Here is a 23,264-nt window from a genome sequence, read left to right on the forward strand (position 1 = left end):
GCTGAAGCAGGAGGATCATGAGTTCAAAGCCAGCCTCAGTAATGGCGAGGCCCTAAGCAACTCAGTGAGACCCTATCTCTAAATAAAATACAAAAAAGGGCTGGGGATGTGGATCAATGGTCGAGTGCCTCTGAATTCAATCTCTGGTACCAAAAAAAAAAAAAAAAAAAAAAAGTAGATTCAGATCCAGGAGGTCTAGGAAGGTGCTGAAATGTGGTATTCTTTATAGGCTTCCAGGTGATGTTGTTGCTACCAGCCTACAGACTACACTTTGAAAGGTTCAAATGCAACTACATAGAACAGCCTTGTTAAAAGGTGTTTGCATTTGCCCAGGAGGTGATGGAGGCCAATGGAAATCATTGACTTCACCAAGAGTTGATTCGCTGGGAAAGTCAAAATTCACCAATTTAAATGCTAATCTCATTCAAACACCTTTTCCCTTAGAGCAGGAGCCCCACTGACAAGGGACCTGACCTGTAGACCCTTGGTGACTCCCCTAGCCAGGGAGCCCCAGTGGGCATGAGCTTCCCATGCAGGAGCCTTGGCACAGAGGAAGAGGCTTAGGAAGCTGGTAAGTAATACTGGTCCATTCATTCACATACCCCCTAGAAAGCCCCGCCTGCTGTGTGTAAATCCTAGTGCTAGATGCAAAAATGGATTGCAAAATGAATTGAAAAGCCCCCTTCTCTCTCTCGCAGTTCCAAGTCTAATGCAAGTATTCTTAACCACGGGACCCTTCTCTCACCATATATCCCCTACTCCCTGCTGGTCAGAAGCATCCCAATCCTGCCCCATCCCTTGAACTCAAGCTCTCTGGGGAATCTTGTTCTGCAGGGACTCAGCCACTGTCTACAGCCCCTTGAGCCTACAAGAACATCCCCCACAGACCCAAGATGTCCTTGGGGAACTGGGGAACAGGGGCCAAGAGTTGTCCCACCTGGGGCCCTGGAGGTGGGGCCAAGACAGCCCCTGTGATGGGAAGCAGTTGAGCTCAAATCCTGACCACAGCAAAACAGTTAGCAGATGTTTCTCCGGGAAAGACCCTTAGAGTTAACGGCCATGGGCCCTGCAGGGGGACAGGCTGGGGGCAGGGACCAAAGCCTTCAGGGCAAGGACTGACTACATAGACCTGTGTGGGTGCATTTGAGTGGCCGCTGCCAGCAAGAGGACCAGGGGCATCCTCTCCAGGAAACCCACACAGCTCTTGGGGCCAGAAGTGCCTTTGTTCCTGACGACGGATGAAACCCAGGACAGGCCAGATGGGCACTGTCCCTGGGGGGCTATGCCTTGGCCCCAGGCAGTGCAGGGCCCTTCTGCAGCTATTGCTTCTGGGCCTGGCTGTAGGTGCCCAGGATCTTCTGCCCCCAACAGCAGTACCATGGAGCAGGGATCCAGGCCTCAGAGCCCGAGCAGGAAGCAGCCCCTCCAGCCTGCAGAAACTGTGGGGCAGGTAATGGGCCACGTGTGTTGTGGGGGACCCTATTGTTCTGGACAGGAATGAATGACCAGAGGGGTGGGAAGGAAGGAGCAGCCTGAGACAGGATCCTGGTCAGGTTCTCTGCCAGGGCTGCTTGTAATACTTATTACTTTTAAATGTTGTGTTAAGATACTTTTTATCTTGACTTGTCAGTCTTCTGGCTCTCCTTAAATTATGCATCAAGGCAAGTGGCTCACTGGCTTCCTCCCAGTCCTTTGAGTAAGGCAGATAAGGAGGTGCTGGTAATGTCTGTGGCAGGTGGCAGGTGGTGGCAGTCCAGAGCACTAGCTGGTGTTGCAGGTGATGCCTTCCACATAGTCCCCAGGTAATCAGACCCTCAGCGAATGTCCGTCCCTTTCTCCAGGATCTCAAGTCCTCCCAGGGAAAATCCCAGGGTAGGTTATGTGTGGGGCGCAGCATGTCCCAATTTATGATATGACCTGAGCCCCCTCCCCTCTGTTTGTGGTGGAAAGTCCGTGGACAAAATACTGAGTATCTGATCCATTTATGACACTCTCTGGTACAACACCACTGGTGGCTGCTAATCATTGAAGGGGAAGAACCTCCCCCTCAGTGGCCCCTCAAGGCAGGATCTGCTGTTATTCCCTTTTTACAGATGAGGGTAGAGGTCAGAGAGGTGAGAAGTGGGGTGAGCTACCTAAGGTCACACAGATCATGGGCAAAGACCCCAAGACCTGAGCTTGATTCATCCAGCTCTTTGCTGTTTCCTTCCTATAAGCTGGTGGAGTTGATGAGTTCATCTAAGCGAGGAATTCTAATTGGGCAAGGACCGTGCAGTCTAGTACCTGCCCAGAGGATGTAGGGTTGTCATAGTGAGAGGCTCCAACTGGATGAGCTGGCTCTCTGCTACATTAGGAGTTCTACCATGGAGGTTGGGTCAGCACCTGTGGTATGGCCAGGGTGAGGGACTCAACGTACTGCAGGGACTGTTGAGCAAACAGTCCCAATCAGCGTCAGGTTCTCTGCCAGGGCTGGTTTTCTGAAGGAACAAGATTTACCCCAACTCACAGTGACAGGAGACCCAGCGAGATGATAGTCACAGGTGTGTTGCCTGCAGGACAGAGACTGACCTAGAATAGAAAACAGGTAGAGGATTCCACCTGGGAAAGGGTATTGCAGGTGTAGAACTCTCAGGAAACTCCTGGTGGTTGGCAGGGCTGCATCTGGTGGGTCTTGGGATGAAGGTAGTCTGAGAGGAGGCTGGGCAGAAAGCCAGGCCCAGACCCAGAGGTCCTATCCTGGGAGCACACACTTCATCTGGGAGAGTCCTGGGGAATATTTACAAGGGAGCAACATGACTAGACTTAAATGGGTGGGCAAGGTGGGGATCTGGAATTCGGGAGACTCCAGGGAGGATTTTGTGGTGCCCAGGCAGAATTTAATAGATAAAGGGTCAGATCCAGAAGGTAAAGGAAATACAACAGGGAGAAGCAAGAACTACCCATTTCTCTCTCTCTCTCTCTCTCTCTCTCTCTCTCTCTTTCTAGGGGAGTCTTGCTAAGTTGTCCAGGCTGGCCTGGAACTCAGGATCCTCTCACTTCAGCCTCACAAGTAGCTGTGATTATAGTTGTGTGCCACTGCTCCTCACCCCCTGATGTCTTGATGGGCAGTTAAGAAAGTGCGTGACCATATTGGCAGGTTCTGTATTTTAAACAAAATGGTCCAAGAGAAGGAGTATTCTGCAAATAATACTGTGAGGGGAGTGAGGGCTTGGCTTAGTCTTCTCCAAGAATGTTCTCTTACTGATTTATCTGTAAACATTTCCTGGGAGTTAGACCTGGGGAAACAGAGAGGGTGGGCCTGAGCCAAGGGGACCTGACTAGTCTTGGGGACAGACCAATGGTCCTGTTCAGGGGCAATAAAGGAGGAGGTTATTCTTTCTACGTTGTGGATGCCCAATCAGGTCTCACAGGTGGAGGGGCTCTGGCTGGTGATAGGAGCACCATGCGAAAACAGCAGTGGGCAGAGTGTGGAACATGGGCTCCAACTGCAGGAGGGAGCTCCCCATGGGCAGGGGCTGTGGCTTGCAAAGTTCCTGAACTCCCAGCCTTTGTCTTGCAGTCCAGGAGCAGGAGTTGGAAGGATTTAAACAGGGGGCGGCCAGGGTCGGACTTGCATTTTGAAAATGTTGACTTACGATGAGAGGCTGGTGAGAAGCCAATTCCAGGAACCAGTCAAAGGTAGAAGACAGAGACAGGGTGGTGGCAGGGGTTCAGAGAAGTGGGTTGGGACCACAGCCTACACCTGGGAAAGGGGATGAGGCGCAGGTCCAGGCAGTGACCAGTTGCCAAGATTCCTATGAATGTAGTGAATTTTCTAATTTTTATTTTTCAGAAGACCATTTTTTTTTTATTCACAGCAGTCAGTCCCCTGATCCCCTGAGATTTACTTATTTTTTCACATGCTCAATGTGTTCATTCCATCCCAACACATTTCACTCATGTTACAACTCCATCCTGGAATTTCCAAAAGTCTCATGCTATTATACTATTAACTCAGTCCAAAATCTCAGTTAAATGTCATCAGTTCAAAAGTCTCAAATCTCATTTTTTTAATCATATGAGGATGATACTCTGCATATGATACATCTTAAGGCAAAATTCCTCTCCATCTGTGAATGTCTTTCTTGTTTTTCTTCTTTCTCTCTTTCCCTCCTTCCCTCACTTTCTCCATCTTACACCTTTATTACATTGGTGGGACAGGCAGGCACAGAACACCAGTTTTATATATTCTGGGTTAAGTTGGAGAGAAAATGGGAGGAAAAAAAGAAGCCACAAATATCAGACAATATCAGAAATTCAGTCAGGCAAATTTCATTACATTTTAAAGACTGGTAATAGTTTTCTAGGATTTGCAACTCTACCTCTGGTCTTGAGGCTTTGGCCTCTGGACTTACATAGTTCTACCCTCAAAGTTATTTTTCCTTTTATACGAAGGGTAGCACATATTTGCAGCTGAGTAGTTTCATCAGCTACTTTCCTGATTGTAGAAGTTTGAAGGTACAACAGGCTTCTTTAATTTTAGACTTAGAGAGTGAATTTAAAGCTAGAATACTAGAACCCTGACTGGGAAGGAGTGGTCTTTCTCATGGACTGTCAGAGGGAGGCTGCATTTCTGGAACCAATAGCACTGTCTATGATTTATAAAATTTTATGATTTATAAAATGTGTATTCCTTTTAATCAAGAAAAGATTCTATAAATGTATCTTGAGGGAATAATTAAAACTACCATTAAATATTATAAATGTGTCCGTGGGGAAAAAGTGGAAACAAATTGTCAAAGGATAGGGGAGGCAAAAATAAACTATGGTACTTCCATGGTAGGGAATACTAAACAGTTATTGAATATAATGTTTTTTTGAGGTCTGTAATGACATAAAGATTTCGAAACAAACTGCAATATGTCCTACTACCTATTTTATTTTAATGTACACAAAGTAAAATTTATTCTTTTTGGTATAGCAAAAATTAGTATAAATTTAGAAAGAACAACAGACTCATGTATCCACCACTTCAATCAAATACAGAATATTTCTATCACACCCGTCCCTGCGATTTCCCTTTGTCCCTTTGTAGTCAAATACCATAACCATGGTATCGAGTTGTCTCTTTTTGACCCTATGGTTTTGCCTTTTCTAGAATATTGTATCAGTGGAATCATACAGTTTGTAAAGTGTGTGTGTGTGTGTGTATTCTGTAAATAGTCTCTCTGTGTGTTTTACTGGGAATTTAACCCAATGCTTTACATATCCTAAGCACATGCTTTACCTCAGAGCAATATCCCCATCCATGTTCTATAAATGGAATCATGCAATATGTATCCTTTTGGAACTGACTTGTTTTCCCCTCCTTAGTCTAATTTTCTGGATATGCATCCAGGTGGTCGGATGTATCACAGGTTTTTTTTTTTCCTTTTTTTTCTGAGTAGGATTCCAGCTATGAACCCTTTGGATCTGTGCTCAGTATAACACCTTTGCAATTCATCCATGTTGAATCTTTACAGTATTTGTCCTTTATCAATATTTTGTTACTTTTTTGCTAGGTAATATTTCATGTATGAATACTTCACGATTGGTTTAACCATTCACCAGTTGAAGGATATTCGGATTGTTTTCTATTTGGGGAAATGATAAATAAAGTTGGCATAAATATTTGCATACAAGTTTGCTTTTAAACCTAAGTTTTCATAGATACCTAGGAGTAGGGTTTGCTTTGGGTGTATTTATTAGAAACTGCCCCTGACAGCCACTAATCTGCTTTCTGCCTCCATGGTTTTACCTATTCTGGATATTTCATATAGAAGGAAGCATACAATATATGGTCTTTTGAGTCTGGCTTATTTAACTTAGCATAATGTTTTCAAGGTTTACCCATGTGTAGTAGGTGTCAACACTTCATTTTTTTATGAACAAATAATGTTCCATTAAATGGCTATATCACACTTTGTTTATGCATTCATTAGTCAATGGACCTTGGAGTAATTTCCACTTTTGGTTATTGAGATTTGCGCTTTTATTAACATTTGTGTACAAGTTTTTGTTTTAATACTTGTTTTCAATTCTTTTGTGTATATGCCTAACAGCAGAATTGCTGGGTCATATGATGACTTTGTATTTAACTTTTTGAGGAACCACCAAAATAATATTCATAGAGATTGTACCATTTTACATTCTCACTAGCAATGTGCAAAAGTTATAATCTCTCTAAATCCATGTAAATACTTGTCATTAAAAAATTCATAGCCATCCTACAATCTATGAAATGGCATCTCATGGCAGTTTTGGTTTTAAAATCAATCCAATTATTTTTGAAAATAAAAATTGTGATTATAAGTAATTATTTTTGAAAATAAGAATTGTGATTATAAGTAAATCACTTTTATTGGCTGGCTTCAGAAATCATTAGAATCTTTATAGTATTTGTCCTTTCTGTCTAGTAACAGGGCTTGTATCTCTTGCGTACTTTTTTAAATTTTAAAAATAGTTTTATTCATGTGGGTTTTGCATCCATCTCCCTTCCTCCCTCTCTCTCTTCCTTCTTTCATCTTTCTCTCTTTCTCTTTCTTCTTGATCTCTTCTCTTTTTTTTGAGATGGAATTTTGCTGTTTCCCAGGCTGCTTTTCAACCCTTGGGCTTCAGAATCCTCCCACCTGTCTCCTGAGTAGCTGGGACTACAGGCACACACCACCATGCCCGGTGGTTTTGGATATTTCTTATTAAGCTATTCTTAGGTGTTTTTTATTCTATTGCTACTGAGAATGCAATTTACCCCATTACACAACCTAATTCACTATTGATTATGAAAAGAAAGTTGCCATTTTTCCCCCAGTCCTGGGGATTGAACTCAAGGAGGCTCTACTGCTGAGCTATGTCCACAAGTTTTCCCATGGCCCAGCTGGACCATGTAGAACCTATGCCCGTTTCATTTTTATATTTTGAGATAGGGTCTTATAATTTGCCAAGGCTGGCCTCAAACTTGTGATTCTTCAGCCTCAGACTCTGAGTTGCTGGGATTATAGATGAATGACATAGCGCCCAGCAAAAGTCACCAATTTTAATATACTGATTTCTTATTTCATTTAGTAGTCTTTCAACCTGATATCTTTATTTCTAATATTGATACTCCCAGTTTATCTTATTGCATTGTTTAGAACCTCCAGAATGATATAAATGAAAGTGACAAAGGATGTTATGGCTTGTTTTCAGACTTTAATGAGCATGCATGTAATATTTCATAGTCAAGAGTGATTATTGCTTGCATGGTGGTGTAGCTCAGTGGTTGACCACTTGCTAGCACATGCAAGGCCCTGGGTTCCATCCCTAGCAGCAAGTATATCTTCTAGTCATAGCTTAATAATCGTTTCTTTTTGTTTTTGGGAAATAGATTTTGGATGAATGTTAACAGGTTTTAATTGTTAATTATTTTATTATGTTTTTGTCTCGCTTAATTAAAAACTATTTTCAAAAATTTTCTGTGACACCAATGAAACTTAATGTTATGCTAAGTGAAATAAGGAGACTCAAAAGGACAATGACTATATAATTTCACTCATATGAGGTACTTAAACAGTAGGCAAATTCATACAGATGGAAAGTATAGTAGAGGTCACAAGGGACAGGTGGCAGGCGGTGGGGGATAAGTTATTACTTAACGGGTACAGAATTTCTATTTAGAGAGATGAAAAAGTTCTAGAGATGGGTGGTGGTGATGGTTCCACAACAATGCACTGAACTAGACAGTTAAAAATGGCGAAAGTGGAAACTTATAAGCTATATATGTTTTACCACAATTTTTTTAAAAAAGGAAATGTAACAAGCAGGAGAGAGATGGAATGATAAATATTGTAGCTTTTATTTTTCATTTTTTTTGTGGTACTGGGGACTGAACCCTACCACTGAGCTACATCCCCAGCCCTTCTTTGTTTTCTGTTTTAAGACCAGCTCTCACAAAATTGCCCAGGCTGGCCTTAAACTTGTGATCTTTGTGCTCCAACTTAATATAATACTTTTTTTTTTAACTGATTTTTTTTGTACCAGGGATTGAACCCAGGGGTACTTAACCACTGAGCCACATTTTCTTATTTTGAAGCAGGGTCTTTCTAAGTTGCTTAGGGCTTCGCTAAGTTGCTGAGGTTGGCACTGAATTCACAATTCTCCTACCCCAGCAGGCATGTACCATCATGCCTGGCCAACCTAATATAAACTTTTAAAATGCACTTCTGCATTGCTTGTATAATATTTTTAAAATCTTAAAAACAAAAAAGGATTTTTAAGCAAAAAGTTGTGTATTTGCCTCCTACTGCTTACTGGATGAGCTCTAAGGTGGAAATGCAACCTCCTGATAGAGATGCATGCATCCAGTTAGTACCAACTCAATGTTGCATCTTTGTAAGAAATTGATTTGCTGATTAAAATCAGCAAAGGCAAAACCTAGATCTTCTTGTAGATTTGGAGTCTCAGAGAGTCATTTTAGTTTTCTTAATATTTCAGCTTTAGTTTAACTTCAAAAAGGGTGTTTAGATGCAGCATCTAAGGACAGAGAGGTCATTTTACTGTGGGAGGCCACAGTAAAATTACATTAATTACAACTGATTTACTGTGGTCTGAATCTATAGTGACTCTAGTTTTCCAGCCTGGGGAGCAAGAGTGTTTATGGTCATTGTGATAAGACAGCAAGAGAGCTGGGTAGACGAAGGGTGTAAATCTCATTTAAACATGATTTTGAGCTTCCTGTTGGGCCTCTGGCTGAAGACGGTCAGTAGGCAATTCAGGGGGAGCCAAGGTGGTTTTCAGCTGAGATCGTCTTGAGGCTTACCATATGGACAGTGGTTGGACTGCATAGTGTGAGATGATGGAGGATGGCAGTGGTGGGTCTGGGGACTAGAATTCAGGCATGGTCCATGGAGAAAGGGAAGCCAGAGAAGGAGGAGATACCCCAGGAAGAGAGTTTTTTTAAAAAATTATTTTAGATATACATGACAGTATATTTTGACATATTATACATACATGGAGAATGGTTTATTCTAATTAGGATCCAATTCTTGTACATGATGTGGTATTTCACTAGTCATGTGTTCATACATGAACATAGGGAAGTTATGTCTGATTCATTCTACTGTCTTTTCTATTTCCATATCCCCTCCCTTCCCTTCATTCCCTTTGTCTAATCCAGTGAACTTCTATTCTTTCTTCCTCCTTCTTATTGTGTGTTAGCATCTGCGTATCAGAGAGAACATTTGGCTTTGGTGTTTTGGGATTGGCTTATTTCACTTAGCATGATAGTCTCCAGGGCCATCCATTTACCAGCAAATGCCACAATTTCATTCTTCTTTATGGCTGAGTAATATTCCATTGTGTATATATACAATATTTTCTTTATCCAAACATCTGTTGAAGGGCATCTAGGTTGCTTCCATAGTTTTGCCATTGTGAATTGCGCTGCTATAAACGTTGATGTGGCTGTGTCAGAGTATTATGCTGGTTTTAAGTCCTTTGTGTATATACTGAGGAGTGGGATAGCTGGTTCAAATGGTGGTTTCATTCCACGTTTTCTGAAGAATCTCTATACTGCTTTCCAGAGTAATTGCACCAATTTTGGAAAGAGGGAGGACCTCGTGCTGCATCCTTCAGAGATATCCAGTACAACAGGGATGGGGAAGGGACCTTGGATTTAACAATGATGAGGGCCTTATAGGCCTTAACCTGAGAGGTGTCAGAGGGAGATGGGATTGAGAGCCAAGGGGATTCTGCCACATCTTCAGCATGTGAAACAGTGCCTGGTGCAAACGGGCTGAAGAATGGATGGATAGATGAATGGATAAACAGATGGATGGACCAATGGATGTAAAGATATATGGGTCTGTGCTCAGAGAGATGACTAGATAGATGGGTGGGAAAAAGTGCCCTGAAAGATCAGAGAAGGCCTCAGGAATGAGACGGGACTGAGCTGCGTCTTTGAATAGGAATGAAAGCCGAGGGGTCTCCACATAGGAGCACCTTAAGTCAAGAATGACTCAGTGCTTGTGGGTCCAGGGAGGAAGCTAGCCCAGATAGACCATGGGAAACTTGTGTAAAGGAGACTCAGAGGCCCTAAGATGACCCAGTGCAGTACTCCTTGCCATTCCACACCCACCCGAGAAGGCACATCACTCAGGGGCTTGCTGAGTACTTACTGTGCCCAATGTTGTAATCGTCATCAACCATCTCAGAGATGGGGGAGGTGAGGGCAAAAGTGGGGTGACTCTGAGGCCATGGATGACACTTGCTTGGGACAACGGGACAGGCCTCTGGGGAGCTGGCTGATAGCCCACCTGCCTTCCACTGGGGTCATAGCTCACTCTATTCTCATCATTCCCAGCAGGTTCCCACTCCAGCCTGGCCCCCAGGGGGCAGGCCCCAGATGCTGGTTCCATGGGTTTTGGTCTGAGCCTCAGTCACCGTGGTTCATCTTTGGTGGTGGAACCCAACTCACTGTCCTAGGTAAGTGACTCTCACAGCCTTTCCCAACCTTCCCACCCCTTTGCTGTTTTAGGACTGTTCATTATCTTTTTCTTGGATTTTTCCCCCCTCTGCCCTCCCCAGACTTAAGGTTTTATCCATTATCTTTTTTCATGGAGTGTGGAGGTGGTGGGTGATCTTTGGGTAACCATCGGGAAGGTCCCAAACAGAATGCTAACAGTGAGATACAGCCTGCCCAGGGTCCTGGGCTGGGGGTTTAGTCAGGGATGGGGCTCTTTCCCTTCTTCTAGGGTATTTGCCAAGTGGAGGCTAGGGGCCAAGTCTAGTGAGGTGAGGGAAACCAGGCCTTAAAGAGAGTTCTTGGGCCTCCAGCATCTGGACTGAGGGCAGATGCTCATCTCATCCAGGCCAGGAGACCACATAGGAGGCCCAGAAATATGGCTGGGACTGTGACCCCAGACTGTGGGACTCAAGAGGTCATCCCAAGTATAGACCATCAGAGGGCAGGGAGAGGCGTCTGACTCACTCTAGGCTCTAGTTCTTTGGACCTCTGCTGGGCCATGGAGACATGGACTTAGAGATGGGGCAGATGAATCAGAGTCTGGCCTTCCCAGTATGGCCATTAGGGCAGACACTCATTTGTTCCTGAAACCCTTTACCTCTGGGGCCTTATGTCTCACTTGTCCGTGAGTCAGCCTACCACCTTCCTTGAGGGGCACATTTAAATGAGGGATGGTGAAATGAATGGGGGGAGTGTTCGAGATACCTGACTTCCAGGTAAAATTAGGAGTTGTCAGAGGCTGCTGGGGTGAGTGCAGGGCTGCTATATCTCATAGTCTGCCCCAAGAACATAACCAAGACGAAGGGTCTTTGTGATCAGGCCAGTGGAGACAGGGGAGACACTAGTGTTGGAGGAGCCCTCAGGGATTGTCTGGTTAGAACCAACACTTGCCAGCAGAGTTGAGTGGACTGGCCTGGAGCTTCCTGTCCTCTCAGAGGATAGGCTCTGCTTCATCCCTCCACCCATCCCCGTGTAGTGGGCATAGGCTTGGGACCTCCACACATACATTAGGACCATCCTTCTAGGCTGAATGGGGACCCCCACTTCACAGCAGAGGCTCTGGACACTGGAAGAATAAATGGAGGTGGGACCCTGGACTGGGATGAGGGCTTAGTTGCTGAGGGTTAGATTCCAAACTCAGACTCCAGAAACCAAGGGGGAGGGAGCACAGTCTGTCCTGGGGGCTGCAAGAGGAGGGACTGGGTCAGGTAGAGGTAACCTGGGAGAGGTAAATTGGGAAGAACTTCCAGGAATATTCAGAGGTGTCAAGTGGAAAGGCGGAGGGAAGGAGGGTCCTCAGTTGGACAAGATGGCCACACTGTGAATGGTCATAGAGATTTTAGGAGTGTGTGTGTTGATCCCAACACTTAAAATCTCTTCTAGTGACTCATACTCCCTCTTCTATTCATACAGACCAGCCCAAATCTGCTCCCTTGGTCACTCTGTTCCCACCCTCCTCTGAGGAGCTCCAGGTCAACAAAGCCACACTGGTGTGTCTGATGAATGACTTCTACCCGGGCACTGTGATGGTGGCCTGGAAAGCTAATGGCACCACCATCACCCAGGGTGTGGAGACCACCCAGCCCTCCAAACAGAGAAATAACAAATACACGGCCAGCAGCTACCTGACTGTGACACCTGACCAGTGGATATCTCGTGGCACATACACCTGCCAGGTCACACATGAAGGGAGCACTGTAGAAAAGAATGTGTCTCTTGCAAAGTGTTCTTGGTCTTCAACCCTCACCCCATATGCAGAGACCTAGAACTGAAAAACTCTGGGGAGGGGTCCCCCCTCCTACCCTTAACATCCCAAGCCCTTTCCCTGCAACCAATAAATGCTCAATAAAAGGTTCCATTGTCAATCAGAAATTCTACTCTATCTTATATTTCATATGCAATCCTCCCCAGAAGTTTTAGGGTGGTAAGGAAGAATCTTAGTACACACTGGGAAAGTAGCTCTGGGGGAGAGTTTCATGGTCTCTTAGAGGCAACACCAGGCAACAGTCATCTGTCCCTCTGTTCTCTTTTCCTCCATTTCTGCCCCCACCGCAAAACAGGGTCCTCCACTCCCTGCCTCCTTTCTAGATGGATTTGTCTGGGCCAGAATCTCCTGAGTTACATTCTCTCCCTGCCCTGTTCTGAGGGGATGAGGCTTAAAAACATTAATGGCCCAAGGTCGTACCCCAGTTCAGAGCTGGGATTAGAATCCAGGTACTGAGTTCAGTCCCTTTACATATAAACACCAAAGTTCTGTGCTTCTCCTGGTTTGGATTTACCCACCCACCAAACCATCCATCCATTCACTCACTCAAATACCTACTCAATCATGCACCCACAATTCACCCACTCACTACATGCATTGGCCCATCACCTCCTTCTCCTCCCCCTTCTCTTTTCCTTTCTCCTTCCTTTCCTTCTTTTCTTTCTTCATTTAATTGGGAGCTTTATATGTATCAAATACCAGGCAGGGGATGAGATGAGGTAAAGAGTGTGGAAAACTTGCAAGGGGCTGCTTGTCTTTGGAGCAGTAGCTTTTCCTTGGCTAATGTGCGTCCCCAAAGGGGTGAGTGAGTAAGAGCCCTTCAAATCAGGTCCTTCAGCATTCTGTTACCCAGGATGAGACTCAGGGAAAATTTGGAGAGGCAGATGATCTTACAAGGTTGGGGAAGGAGGGAGGAGTATGGTGAGCACAGGGAGAAACAATTAGGGGATGCTCTGTAAGTTGTTCACGAACAGATTGACCTTGTCAAGAGCTCCATAGCTGTTATGTGGAGAGCAGTCTGCAGAGTCTGAAAGTGGAAGGTGGATCATCTGTGAGGTGGCCACTGATTCTCTGACAGATCTAAGAGGAGTCCATTTTGGTGTTCGCAGACTTTATAGGTTGTGAGAACATTGTGAAAATCTCCAAGATCCTTACCTGCCAGAAGTTCTTTTTGATTATTTAAAATTATTTCCCTGTTAAATAATTCAAATCAGGGATGAAATCAATGAAATTGAAACAAAAGAAACAATTGAAAAAATTGACAAAAAGCTGATTCTTTGAAAAAATAAATAAAATTGATAAACACTTAGCCACTTAATGAAAAGGAGACAAAACTCAAATTACTAAAATTCATGATGAAAAAGGAAATACCATGACAAACACTATTGAAATAGAGAAGATAGTTAGAAACTATTTTGAAAATTTATACTCCAATAAAATAGATAATCTCAAAAACAAATTTCTAGAGGCATATGATGTGCCCAAACTGAATCAGGAGGACATACACAATTTAAACAGACCAATTTCAAGCAATGATATTGAAGACACCAGCAAAAGCCTACCAGCCAAGAAAAGCCCAGGACCAGATGGATTCTCTGCTGAGTTTTATAAGACCTTCAAAGAAGAATTAATACCAATACTCATCAAATTATTCCATGAAATAGAAAAGGAGGGAAGACTTCCAAACTCATTTAAAAAATATTTTTAGTTGTATATGAACACAATACCTTTATTGTATTTTTATGTGATGATGAGGATTGAACCTAGTGCATCTCACATGTGAGGTGAGAGCTCTACCACTTCCAAACTCATTCTATGAGGCTATTATCATCCTGATACCAAAATGCCAAGAGATGACACAGCTTGGTGACTAGGTAGTGCAGTTTATAATGAAGCTGCCTGGTTTCAGCACATTTTTTGTGGAATTCTGGGCACTTTCTGGATCTGCAGGAGGACATGATGTGTCCTCAGAGCAAATGGTTCAGGGGACCTCATGAATCGCTTCATGTCTCAGTAGCCAATTCACTTGAACATTGCATATATCACTGAGAGGAAAACAATACTCCATACGGGGACAAAGAGCAACTCAGATTCTATGTGGGGAGCAGCTCAGGACAGTCTCCTTTCTGTCTGAAAACAAATGAAAAAAAAAAACAATCTTTACAAAAGCATGAGAAATTGGACTTTGTCATCTGTTGGGGAGCACCAATTTTTTCTAAGCCAAATATTAAAAAGAAATGCTGTGATATTTTTTTGTGATGAAGAAATCTCATTTATTAGTAAATAACAAAATAACCCTCAGTCCAAAACCTCCCACCCATATCAGTCCGTCAATGTGACAGCTCAAATTGAAACCCAAACCATATTAAAAAATTTTGCTTTGGAGCCTGACAGAAATGTTTAAAGTATGGTATTTTTGAAAATGTTGCAATTCTAGGCCATATTTTTTTTAGCCTCTATTGTTTTTCCATTTTCATAATTTCTAACAATGCCAGCAGGAAATCTATAACCCTGACTTTTACCACCTCTTATTCGGATCCTCTAAGATTGCAAAATCAAAGAGAAAAGGTACAAATGAGATGAAATAATGCTGCAAGATCTAATGTCTCCTTGTGGTGTATTTCTTCCAAGCTTGGAGCTACTGTACCAAGACAAAGGCCAATCAAGTCTCTGTGTTTTGTAACAGAACCACATTGAGTTCTATAGCTCAGGAACCAAGTTCTTGTTTATGGTCTCCCCAGGCAAGAAGTGGGACTGCAGAATGATCCCATGTCTGAAAAGAGTTGGGAACTGACGTTTCCATGGAGACTTCAAGAATTATATGTCCAAGTCTACCAAGCCCTCACCTACTGAAACTTAAGTTTTGGTTATTCTTAAAAGACTCTCTGAGCTCATGTGAAGCAAAGAAATGAAAAATATTTCCTACAATTAGGTAGCACAGATGTGGAGAATGCTTGATAATAAAAGCACATACAGGGCAGGGGATGTAGCTCAGTGACAGAGTGCATGCCTAGCATGCACGAGGTCTTCGGTTCCATCCCCAGCCCTGGAAAAAAAAAAAAAAACCTTATACATATGACACAGTCCACAGTTTAAGAATGGGCACAGTTGAAGAATGAAGTTGGGGTGGGCAGGGTTGAGTGATTGGCCCTGATCAGACTTCAATCTACTCTTTGAAAATCTATTTTCAAGTTCTTAGTCTATTATAAGCATAACATTCTATTTTATAGGGCTGGGAACTGAAACCTGGGCCTTGTGCAAGGCAGGCAGGTGCTCTACCACTGAGCTGCACCCCAGGGCGTTAACAGTCTCATTGTTTCCCTTTCTGCAGCACCAGATATATTGTTGAAGAACAGATATGCCTAAGACAATGCAGGTGAAAAACCACATACTATGCATATGAGGTGTATCATCACAAGGAATATAGAAATAGTAGCAGCTACCAAAGGATTCTTTTCTATATCATTAGTTTTGTGAGATCCTTGATCAAAAGTAAACAAGGTGGTCAGACAATTTGGCAAGGTAATGTATTCATTTAGAGAATGACAATACAAAATTCCCTTTCCTCCCCAAATGTGCACAGACTAGGCAACAGCATTTTCACTTCTTGCTCATGAAGCAGGATGGCAGCCTGTACTGAAAGTATCATCTTCCTGAACCATGTTCACTCCATTTATGAGCACTTGCCATCCATGCACCAAGGGATTATATGGGTTGCTTTTCCTATCCTCTACTATCCCCCCTCCCCTCCCCTCCCCTCCCATCTTCTCTCTCTAACCCATCTACCTTAATTCATTTCTCTTCCTTGGTTTTTTTCCCTTTCCCCTCACTTCCTCTTATATGTAATTTTGTATAACAATGAGGGTCTCCTTCCATTTCCATGCAATTTCCCTTCTCTCTCCCTTTCCCTCCCCCCTCTCATCCCTATTTAATGGTGGTCTTCTTCTCATGCTCTTCCTCCCTGTTCTGTTCTTCCTTGCCTTCCTTATATCAAAGAAGAAATTTTGTATATATATCTGGCTTGTTTGGTTCTTGATGTCAGATGGAGAGACATTTCTCTTTCACAGCAGTCAGCCACTGCAGGACTTGGGTGGTCTCCATATGGAACAGGTCTTCACCTTGAATCCTTTGTTACTTTGGGGAAGTTTGAGTTCCCTGATGGGCCAGTCCAGGTGGTGAGTTCATTCCTATGGCAAAGGAGTGGGGCCTGCAAATGAGAAGGAGTAGAAAAAAATCAGAGTAAGACACTTCCAGGAAAAAGAACATTGGTTCATATTATTCTCTGTTGGGTGCTTCCATCTTGCCCTCTGTCATAGCTAGCTGCTCAGGTATATTTATTCATAGTTCAAAGCTGCTTGAGGGCAAGTATCAACAAAATTCAACAAACTTTTGCCTAATTAAAAATGGTTAGCTGAGTTAAGATCCTTCAAGGAAATGATGAGAGGAACAGAAACCAAGGTCAGCATCTTATTAAACTCTTGTTTCTTTCAGACCTTTAAAAAATTCAATTTGATATTTTTCAGTAATTTGGGGGGAATTGAACTTCACTGAACTTCCTTTAAGTGAAGGGACAGGGTTAGTGCTGAAGATGAAATCAGAAATGGAAGGCACAGGGTTAGTGTTTAAGAGGAAATCAGATATTTTGAAATATCTAACGCCTAACGGAGTTATGGTTTGAATAACATTCACAATAATAAAATTAAATTTGTCCTCAGAAAAGTCATAGGATTTGGAAACAAAGTGTTGATATAGTTTTTGCTAAGCACAAATAGGACTCAAATATTGCATTTTGAATATTATTACAATTTGTTAGTTCTTTTAAAATATACTTTTCATACTAATTTTAAATACTCGGTGAAAATATCTCTTCTTTGCATTTTTTGCTCTATATTTATTCCATGATTAATTTCAACAAGTTATTTCATTGTCATGGTACTACAAGACAGTTGGCACACATGGTTACTGAATGGATGGTAGCATATTTTGAATGCCTAATTACAAACTCTTCATAAAGCAGTTTATAAGCCCCTTTTCAGCAAGTCCATGTTGTAAAGTTTATTGAGTATATGGGTTAATCATTATGGATTTGGAATCAGATTTGAAATCACCTCTGCTCTTTCTTACCACTGAGTGTCTTTGGAAGAAAAGTAATGAAGTTTCCCTCCATAAAGCTCATTTTATGAACCTGTAAAATGGGACTCATAATATATAGTTCAGAGAATTGTGAAATTTACATGAAATGATGTGATGTTTTGCACAGAATGTATGACACTATAAAGGCTCAATGTAATAGAAAAACTCTAAGCAAAATATTTTATGCTACAATTGGTATGCATTGCTCTTGAGAGAACAAAGAACTGGACATTACCATTGGAAGAACAATCAATCCTACTTAAGTACTCTGATTGAAAATGAAAACTGTTGGAGAGTGGATGTTAAAGAGCAGCGTCCTTATTCCCTTGGTGCTGCAGTGCTCTGCTTTCAACCTGTGATGGGCTGAGTTCTATGCTGCTTGGTACTGACCCTGAATACCTATCCTCTCCAAGGACAACTGCTATATTTGATAACAAACACCCCACCTGAGGATCAGAAGGCCAAACCCAATGTGACTACTCATGTCCCACATTTTAGAAAGGTCTTCCTCCAATTGAAATTAAATGGAATGTTTTTGAGAAATAGAAAGCTGCTCTACTCCAGGTTCTTCACTATAGAGAATGTGAAGCAAAGCAAAGCATAGTGTACAGAGTCATGGGAACGGGCACCTCAGGGTTCTCATTAGGGCACGCATCATGCAACAGTTTCATGGTCAAAGTCATGGTGCTATCAAACTCTTGACAACTTACATAACTTCATTGCTGCCCTGTTTCTGGACTGGTCACATTTCCTCCTGTAAAGCCCAATTCTACTTTCATTCATTCTTACATTAGTTCGAATCCACAGGTATTTACTCTTTATACTAAATTTAGATGTTTTTTTATTCTGCAGGATTTTTAAACTTTAGAAATGTCATAAGACTGTTAAGAGAATCCCGATATGGCCTTTCTAATTGATCTAACAAATCTTGTTGACCAATCTTGTTGAGCAAACAGCTTTTAAAGATTTTAACATGTCATTAATGAGGGAGAGAGATCTATATTATAATAGTTGAAATATTCATAGACACATGTGAAATATTGAAGTCAGTGTATTTGCAAATGAATGCAAAACTTTTCTTCCTAGTGGGGGAGGGAAAATGGCTGAAATTGCCTGGACAAACTTTATGTCCTGCCTCTCCATGAGAGTTATTTGGAATGTCTAAGAGGAGTCACAGACTTTTCACATTCTGCCACATGTACTTTATCTTGCCTCTTTCCCTAATTCAACCTTTCTGAACAGTTTGAGAAGAGTATTTGTGTCTCACACCAATGGACACTTAATGCCTTTACTCTGCTGTGAATTGTCCAGGATAGCACATTCTCTCCTATAACCCTGAAAAATTCCTACATTCAGGAAACTAACATTGACACAATACATTCCTCCAGTCTATAGCCCAATTTGTTAGTTGTCCTGTTGTCATCCTCCAGGCTTGATTTAAGTCCAGGCTCCCACAGTTCATACACTTATCACATCTCTTTAGTCTCCTTTATAGTTTTAGAAAATTTTCAAATTTGCCTACTTCTGAAATTTAGAGACTAAGACTGTGGCATTTCTGGTGTGTGTGTGTGTGTGTGTGTGTGTGTGTGTGTGTGTGCATGTACACATATGCGCTGCTTCAATGGTGATTACATATTCAGGTATTATGTCTAAAGCCAACATTTGTAAAGCGCATTTTACCTCAACAGTAACATTGGGAAGACATAGCAAGCAGAAATCAGATCCCAAATATGTGGCACCAGGCCTACAATATAGAAATAGCTGTCGACGTGTCTGCCATGCTTACCAAATTGAGTCAGTCTAAGAACGTGGCAGGCAGGAGGTGACTAGAACATGACAGCCTTCGAAGGAGGCGTTGTATCCATGGGCTCTTCACTGGCAGCCTGGGAGGTTGGTGATGCAGAGGCCCTCTGTGCCAGGGTGGAGGCCGGTGAGTGGAACGTCACTAGCAGCATGGTAACCAAGGGGGCATTGGGAAGAGAGGCTCTTTGCTGTCCAGCAGGGTTCCCAAATGCAGGCTGAGGGGTGGGTGGTGGGACAATGGGATGGGACAGATTGGGGTTGGGTTGGGAGAACTGAAGGGTTGGGGGGCCAGGGAAGACTGGTCCCTTTGCTGGCTGCCTGTGCTGCCTATGGCCATGGACACTGCAGTGTGGGCCAGAGCTGTCACTGGACGCAGAAGATGGGAAAATGACCGCCATGGAAGGGGGGGTAGTGTCCATGGCCGTGTCCTCAGGCAGCACAGCAGGATGCTGGGAAACGTGAGCCGATGGCATGGCTATGAGGGTTGGAGGGACGGAGTGCTGGCCCTGGGTATTGGGGTTGCAGGTGGAAGGGACAGGAGTGGGTCTTGGGAAAGAATGAGGAGGAGAAGGAGGAGGAAAAGAAGAAGGAAGGGGAGGAGGTGGTTGTGGTGGAGGAGGAGGAGGAGGAGAAGGTGGAGGGGGAGGTGGAGGAGGAAGAAGATCAAAAGGAGGAGGAGGATCAATACACATGGGGGTTGGGGATTCTGTTCTGGAAGAGGTAGGATTGGAGGGGAAAGGGACCTGGGTAAGAGGTGTGGGAAGGTGAAACACATTAGGGGTAACTCCAACATGTGGACTGGGGCTGAAGGGAGAAGGAGGTTTCCTGGGAAGAGGCAGAGGAATATTAGCTGAGGGGGAAGGTGGAGGGATGGATAGGTTCAGGGGCCCAGCAGGCTGGAATTCCACCTGCCTGCTGGCAAGGATGGTTGCTATGGAGAAGGGGTCAGTGGGTGGGGGGAGGGGGCCTGCATTCCAGGTAGGGCCTGCAGGTGGGAAGGATGAATGGACAGTGGTGGTGCAGTCCTCCAGAGCCTCTCTTCCGCCCTGGGCGACCTCTGCCTCAGGCTCCATGTGGTTACTTCTGGCACTCTGAACCCTCCTCAGGGTGCCTTTTGTACATAAACGTGGCCGCTTTGCAGGTGGGGGCAGCCCATCCTGATGCCTGGAAATCAGTGATGGCAGGGCCACTGGCATGAGCTGTTTTCTTTTATTTGGCCTCCTGGAAGCAGCAGTTCGTGAGGGCCAACTCTGGGATAGAACACAGGTCGGCTGTAGGCCCTGCTCTCCCTGGATGGCATCTTGGGAGGCTGGAGAGACAGGCAGATCCAGTTCACCTACATGCTCCTGGGCCCACTTGTGGAGCATTGAGTGGCCCTCGGCTTGAAGCAGGAGGAGCACTCCCTGAGCAGGGCCCTGGGAGCTGCAGGTGGCGGGGCTCCCATATGACAGCTTCTTGAGAGACACCTGGGCCCTCTCTGGAAGGATGTTTCCCTCTGGGGGCCAAGAACTGGGTTCCAGGGCACTGAGGTCTCCCCGAGTGTCCTCCTCCTCCTTCTTCTCCACCTTCTCCTCCTCCTTCTCCTCCTCTTCCTCCTCCTCCTCTTTCTCCTCTTCCTCCTCCTCCTTCTCCTCCTCCAGCTTTTCTTCTTTCTCCTCCTCCTCCTTCTCCACCTTCTCTTCCTCCAGCTTTTCTTCTTTCTCCTGCTCCTCCTTCTCCACCTTCTCCTCCTCCTTCTCCTCCTCTTCCTCCTCCTCCTCTTTCTCCTCTTCCTCCTCCTCCTTCTCCTCCTCCAGCTTTTCTTCTTTCTCCTCCTCCTCCTTCTCCACCTTCTCCTCCTCCAGCTTTTCTTCTTTCTCCTGCTCCTCCTTCTCCACCTTCTCCTCCTCCAGCTTTTCTTCTTTCTCCTGCTCCTCCTTCTCCACCTTCTCCTCCTCCTCCTCCTCCTCTTCCTCCTCCTCCTCCTCCTCCTCTTCCTCCTCCTCGTCGTTCTCCTCTTCCTCCTCGTCGTTCTCCTCTTCCTCCTCGTCCTTCTCCTCTTCCTCCTCGTCCTTCTCCTCCTCCTCCTCGTCCTTCTCCTCCTCCTCCTCGTCCTTCTCCTCCTCCAGCTTTTCTTCTTTCTCCTCCTTCAGCTTCTCCTCCTCCCCCTCCTCCTCCTTCTCCTCCTCCCCCTCCTCCTTCTTCTCCTCCTCCTCCTCTAGGTGGATCTTGCCTTTTTCTCGCTGTTCGTGGGCCCTGAGCTCAGCTTCCTTAGACGCACCAACAGGGCAGCGAGCAGGTGTCATGGGCCCCTCAGCTTGGTGGATGAGCTGAGGAACTGAAGGCAGGAGGAGTGGCCAGCGCCCAGGAGGGGGGACCCTTACTGCTGTCGAGGGTCCCCACATGCGCGAGTTCTTCCGGGATAGCACTGGCTTTTTGCGGAGGGACCCCCAGGACACGGGCAGCAGGATCCCCCGAGAGAGGAGCGGGCCTCTGTCCCTGCCAGCAGCAGGAGGCCCCCAAGGTCGGTGATCCTGGGGGAAACGCCTGCTGGCAGGGCTGAGGGGAGAGGCAGGTGCAGCGGGGTGGTCCCTGTGAGGAGAGGGAGCCTCCCGCGCGAGGCGGAGGGGAGTGTGATGGCCCAAGAGGGCCCTGCGGCGCAGCCTGCGACCGCACTTGGTCAAGAGACTGCCCATGGAGGGCACCTGGGGCTCGTCACTAGGCAGAAGTCCCACACTAGTCCAACGCTAGTCAGCACAGAGCAGCTGGGCTGAGAAGCCAGCTCCTCCTTCGACCAAAGGCTGAACTGGAGTTTAGCCTTTGTGACGTGTGGCTGGAACGCTTGACGCAGAAAGGACTTGAGCCAAGACGGTTGGTCAAAGGAAGGCTCCAGGGTGAAGAGACCCCCACCCCCACTTGGTCGGAGCTTAGGCTCCTCTGACTCTGCGCTGCTTCTTCTCCCACACCCACCACACAGTTATTCTCACCCTCCAGAGGGTCATTCTGAGGCTGCTTTCCTTTGGGTTACTTAGGCAATCATTCTACTTGGCTCCAAAAATATCTCCACGGTTCTACTGGACATGACTGTAGCCATCCAGAGTCAAACCACCATCCGTTGCCTTCAGATAACTACAGCTATAGTTCCCACCATACTATCAATTTAGAAAACCATTACAGTTGTCCCTGGAACTGTCCCACAGGATCCTTGAGCCAGTAATGGTGCCTGACTCTGATATTACTGTTACTGAGGAAAACTGTTTTCACTCATCAGCAAACATCCTTGGGAGCTCAAGATCCGCCCAGACCTCCCAGGATGACATGAGGCCGCAGAGGGTAGTCAAAGGTAGCTCCTGCCTCAGGCTGAGCCCTGCTGGGGCTCATGATCGGTCCAGGAATGACTCCGCCCCCTGTCAGTGGCCCACCAGAGCTCAGGATCAGCTCTGCACTGACTCCGCCTACTTTACCTGAGCTCAGGCTCCTACCTGATCAGCCAGGTCCTGCTGCGCAGAAGCCTGGGCAAGGGTAAACACAGTTCCATCCCACCACCAGGGGACCCCCGTGCAGATCAGGCCCAGGCCTGATCCGCCCTGCTGAACTACAGGCCAGCTTGGGCAGAGGGTAGTCACAGGGCCATCCCGCCTCAGGCTGACCCCTGCTGGAACTCCGCCTCAGCCCAGGAATGACTCCGCCCACTGTCAGTGGCCCGCCAGAGCTCAGGCTCCGCCCTGCACTGACTCCGCCTACTGGAAGACACCTGCTAGAGTTCAGCCCCAGCCCAGGTCAGCCTCTCTGTCAGGCATGGGAGCCTGGCCCAAGGTAGGCTTGGCTCCATCCTGCCACAGGCTGACCCCCAACAGAGCTCAGGCCAGACCCACGACCACCTCTGCCCACAGGGAATACCTTCCGGAGCTCAGGCTCCTGCCAGATCAGCCAAGCCAGCTGCTCAGGAGCCTGGGCAAGGGTAAGCCAAGTTGCATCCGGCCACCTGCAGACCCTTGCGCAGGTCAGGCCCAGGCCTGATCCGCCCAGCTGAACTGCAGGGACCTCGTTCTCAGGGTAAGCCCGGGT

At 45.4% G+C, this 23,264-nt stretch overlaps 1 protein-coding gene across 2 annotated transcripts; it reads left to right on the forward strand.

Moving 5' to 3' along the window:
* The first annotated feature begins 1,069 nt into the window (after positions 1 to 1,069).
* Igll5 (immunoglobulin lambda like polypeptide 5) lies at positions 1,070 to 12,362 on the forward strand. 2 transcript variants are annotated; one of them, XM_071609191.1, is made up of 3 exons: positions 1,070 to 1,450; positions 10,355 to 10,476; positions 11,930 to 12,362. In XM_071609191.1, exons 1-3 carry the CDS (start codon positions 1,239 to 1,241, stop codon positions 12,280 to 12,282), a joined length of 687 nt encoding a protein of 228 aa, XP_071465292.1. In that variant the 5' UTR covers positions 1,070 to 1,238; the 3' UTR covers positions 12,283 to 12,362. The 2 variants fall into 2 exon arrangements, with proteins under 2 accessions (XP_071465292.1, XP_071465294.1); XM_071609193.1 differs by having other exon boundaries at positions 10,358 to 10,476.
* Positions 12,363 to 23,264: the final 10,902 nt, after the last annotated feature.

This window comes from Marmota flaviventris, chromosome 1 (genome assembly GCF_047511675.1).
Source record: "Marmota flaviventris isolate mMarFla1 chromosome 1, mMarFla1.hap1, whole genome shotgun sequence".
Lineage (NCBI taxonomy): Eukaryota > Metazoa > Chordata > Mammalia > Rodentia > Sciuridae > Marmota > Marmota flaviventris.